Genomic DNA, 4,178 nt, shown 5'->3' with positions numbered 1-4,178 from the left:
AGGATCAGCATTACCCCCAACCACCTTCCAAAATAGCTAATTGGTTTAGAATGACAAGTTTGAACAAGTAGAAGGATCCATTTCCATTTTAGATGGTTGGATGTTTGTGGAAGATCTTAAGAACTGCTGGTTTCAACTGGTAGGAAAACCGGATTGGAAGTAGCTTTTCAGGAAAACTTTTACTTTGGAACTTACAATACTGGTACACAGAGCTCAAATTTCACACATTTAACATCTGTTTTTTGGAAAGAAATAAACAAATTTGAAATGAAATTAAACATTGCTTTAACTTGTTCTTCATGAAAGCATAAAAATCATGGAGTGGAACTTAACAGGCAATAAAAAAGGAAAAACAATTTTGTTTCCTTTTTAGTAGTCCTCTGGTAGTAAAAATAGAACAAGCTCAACTTGCTGTGTGTGTGTGTGTGTGTGTGTGTGTGTGTTTGTGTTTGTGTGTGTGTGTTTGTATATATGTGTGTGTGTATGTGTATGTGTGTGTATGTATGTATGTGTATGTGTGTATATGTGTGTGTTTGTGTGTGTGTGTATGTTTTGAAAGGGAGTTTTGGTCCAAAAATTGGGGGTTTTCTTTTTAATATCTGCTTCTGCCTCCTCTTCTATCAGACCGGCTTCCTCCACGGCCACCTCTTGGTGCTCCCCGCCTTGAGCCGCTGTATGAATCACATGGAGGCGGGTATCCTCTATCCATAGAAGGGGGAAGCCCTCGATCCTGTCGACCAACTCGATCTCCTCGGCCACTTGAGTAGATATCACTGCGGCTGCTGGAATAACTTTCTCTGCTTCCGCCATATCCGTCTCTGCTGTAATCATCATAGCGACTGCTGCCCCCGTAAGATGGAGGGGGCCCTCGAGCAGGTGGAGCACTGTGCGAGTTACCGTAACTCTCGTACGGATCTCTGTAGGAGCCTCCGCTGGGGTGATCTGAATAGTCTCTATCGCGATCACTGTATCCTCTAGATTGATAATCATCGCGCGAACCGGAATGACCATAGTCACAGTACGCAAAATCTCTCGGAGGAGGGGCATAATCTCTGTTGTCTCGAGAACTTTGATAATCTCTGCTTGAATAACTGTCCTTAGTATTATAACCGTCATCTCTTGGTGACATATAAACTTCCCTTCTAGATGGCATTGGGTCCCGTCGGGATGGACCTCCATAGTTGTCTCTCCCACGTGATATCGGATCTCTTCCTCCCATTCCACTACTGCTGCGCACTGGGCCTGAAGGTGCAGATCTTTTAGGTGGAGGACCCCCACCACTACGTGGGGGGGGGCCTCTTTTTACTGGAAGAGGTCCCCTGGAAGACCCCATGTTGAAGTGAAGGGAATATCGGCTATCGTCCATATGACCTCCATGTGAGGGAGGTCCCCTGGTTCCTCCCCCACTTCCTCCTCTTCCGCCGCCTCTCAGGCCTCTCGGAGGGCCTCTGCTTCTTGGGGGAGGCGGTGGCCCTCGTCTACCACCACTTTCAAATTTTGGCTTCGTGGCTCGTTCAACCTTCACCGATTTCCCATCTAGGAGCTTCCCGTTCATGTCTCTGGCAGCATCCTTTGCATCAGCAGGACTTTCGAAAGTAATAAAAGCAAACCCCCTCGATTTGCTGGTTTCCCGGTCTTTCATCAGCAGTACTTCCACTATTCGCCCATATTTCCCAAATACGGCTTCAAGGGCCTTCTCGTTTGTTTCGGTATTGAGTCCGCCTACGAACAGTTTCCCTGGACGATCTGCTTCAACCATTTCTGGTTTTGTTATGTTCGATTAGGCAGGAGGGGTAAAAATGAGGGCGCTGGGCTCTCCGGCTACTTCGGGCTTCACCGACTTTGGCTTCCCGCCGCCGCGGCCACGCGCTCTAAAGCTCGGCTCTGTGCCCGCGCGTTCCAGCCCCCCCTCGGTCTCCAAGGCCGCCGAACTACCTAGACAACGAGAAGAGCCGAGACGTAAATACGCAAATCTCCAATGATCATTTTAATATAACGTTTTACTTTGACCATTTAGGTTCTTTGCTACACAAAGCCCCACAGAAGGAATGGTTATAAACAATCCCCCTGGCCTCTGCTATTTCTTTATTTTAATCAGAATAATAGTGTGACTCACTGAAAATTTCATGGCCAAGAAAAGAATTTATATTTTTGGCCACCCTAACTCACCAAAACCATCTTCTAAAACTTAGAAAATATGCATTCAGTGTCAGTGCACAATTCTGAAACAAATCAGTTGGTGCTTTGAAGCCATATGAAGCTTTTGGACCCATATGAATTTGGCTTTTTTTTTTTTTCAGAATCAATCTAATGGTTCCATGTAAGTGTTGTAATCTACCTATTAACTATGTTAACACATATTTAAAATATAAAATAGAACCTCCTGACATAGATTAGAATTTTTGTTTTTTGTTGTTTAAAAAGAAATATCTAAAAATGTTCAGCAATTGAAATTTGAGCATTTCTCTCTGACAATTACCTTGGTGCTCAGGAAGGAAATCCTCCTATTACATATTCCAATACATATAATATCTTTCAAATACTCTGGAAAATTAGGAGCTATATGCCTTTAAAATCACTTAAATGGGATCTTGATATAAAAAAAGCAAAACAAAAGCTAACTTAGAAAAGAACCAATGTCCTCCTAAATGTATTTGTGTTACATAAGCCAGGATAAAGCTATGTAAGTAATAAATCTCTTACTTCAGGATACATATCAATTATTGATATAGTGGGACACAAAAAAGTATGACCTTCACCTCACATAGTCTATCATCATGTAATTAGATATATAAGAAAGACCCAGCAATTTCTCTATTTGATAATGAACACAAAAGATTAATAAATAATTCCGTTTCTGTAGTCATTAGACTACAATCTAATGTAATCATGATGTGTGTCGTGGGGGGTGGGGGATTCTGAATGCTATAAAAATGAGAAACAGAATATTTCAAAGAGACATGGGAAAACATAGGAAATGGTATCTAATGAAGCAAGCTGAACTAGCAGAACAATGTATATACTTTAACATCAATATTATTTAAAAAACTATTTTGAAGACTTTTATACATTGCTGAACAATAAATAACTAGAACAAATTATTAATAATAGAAATGTAAAGGATGACAAGTTTAAAAACTATAAGAACTATGATCAATGCAATGACTATTCAGGATTATAGACAACTAATGATGTAACAGTCATGTGAAATTCAAAGACAGACAGGTGATAGACATTAAAAAGATGATTTATAGTAAGATGATGAAGAGCATGATGAAGAAAGATGATATTGAGAAAGAAGAAGAGGAGTAGAGAAAAAGGAGGGCAAGGAAGAAAAGAAAAAACAGCATAATTTTTTGCTTAAATGAATTTAAAATCTCATTGTGGACTTTCATTCAAATTATGTGGATTGCAAACAACTATGTCTTTCTATCCTATGTGACTTTTATCCATGTTTTCTTAAATCCTGCATAAAAAAATTTCACCCAAAATAATGGAGGTTGCCTTCTCAGACAGTACTACTATGTCAGGTTGAGCCTTTCTTATCTCTTGTTCTCACTAGATGATATATTTCTGGCACCATAGAGTGTGGATAGAGAGTTGGCATTGGATCCAGGAAGAATTGAATTAACCTTCTACCTCTGACACATGTTTGTGACCTCTAATAAATCATTTAATCAATAAATTTGACACAAAATTTTCCAAGACTCTTATGGTGAAGAAAATGTATTGTAATGCTAAATAGAAAAAGTCCTGTTCATATAGAATAAATTTTCTCATCTGAGAGTTTTATCAGTGAAATCACTTTGCTTATTTGCTTTTTTTTCTTATCCCTCCAATACATTTCTTAGATCTTGTATTTCATAAGTTATTTTCGTCATGCTTTTCTTTCTCCTCTTTCATTCTCACAACTGAACACCCAGATCCCAACCTGGAACCATCTTAATTTTGTAGAGCTACATCTAGTCATTGGAAGTACCCAATTATCACATTTTTTTCTGTTATGCAACTACTTTTTTATATCCCCCAACCCTGTACCCCAAATCCATATCCATACCTGTAATGTTCGGGAATGGTCAGGAATAGAGTATCTAGTCTTTATTCTGGCCCAGTCTTGGTCTTAGTGCAGGAGGCAGGAGAACCACCAGGAGCTTGGTCAAAGATAGAATGCTTCTCTT

General features: G+C 39.8%; 1 protein-coding gene across 1 annotated transcript; it reads right to left on the bottom strand.

Annotated features, from left to right (window-relative positions):
- Window positions 1-520: 520 nt before the first annotated feature.
- LOC127540028 (RNA-binding motif protein, X chromosome-like) lies at window positions 521-1,895 on the bottom strand. The gene has a single exon (XM_051964553.1). The coding sequence runs from the start codon at window positions 1,757-1,759 to the stop codon at window positions 593-595; it is 1,167 nt and encodes a 388-aa protein (XP_051820513.1). The 5' UTR covers window positions 1,760-1,895; the 3' UTR covers window positions 521-592.
- Window positions 1,896-4,178: the final 2,283 nt, after the last annotated feature.

Source organism: Antechinus flavipes, chromosome 6, assembly GCF_016432865.1.
Source record: "Antechinus flavipes isolate AdamAnt ecotype Samford, QLD, Australia chromosome 6, AdamAnt_v2, whole genome shotgun sequence".
NCBI classification, from domain to species: Eukaryota; Metazoa; Chordata; class Mammalia; order Dasyuromorphia; family Dasyuridae; genus Antechinus; species Antechinus flavipes.
Note: the sequence above shows the minus strand (reverse complement) of the source record. Positions and strands in the feature narration are given on the sequence as shown.

Coding starts and splice junctions, on each gene's coding strand:
- LOC127540028 (XM_051964553.1), bottom strand. CDS start 1,759: ATGGTTGAAGCAGATCGTCCAGGGAAACTGTTCGTAGGCGGACTCAAT.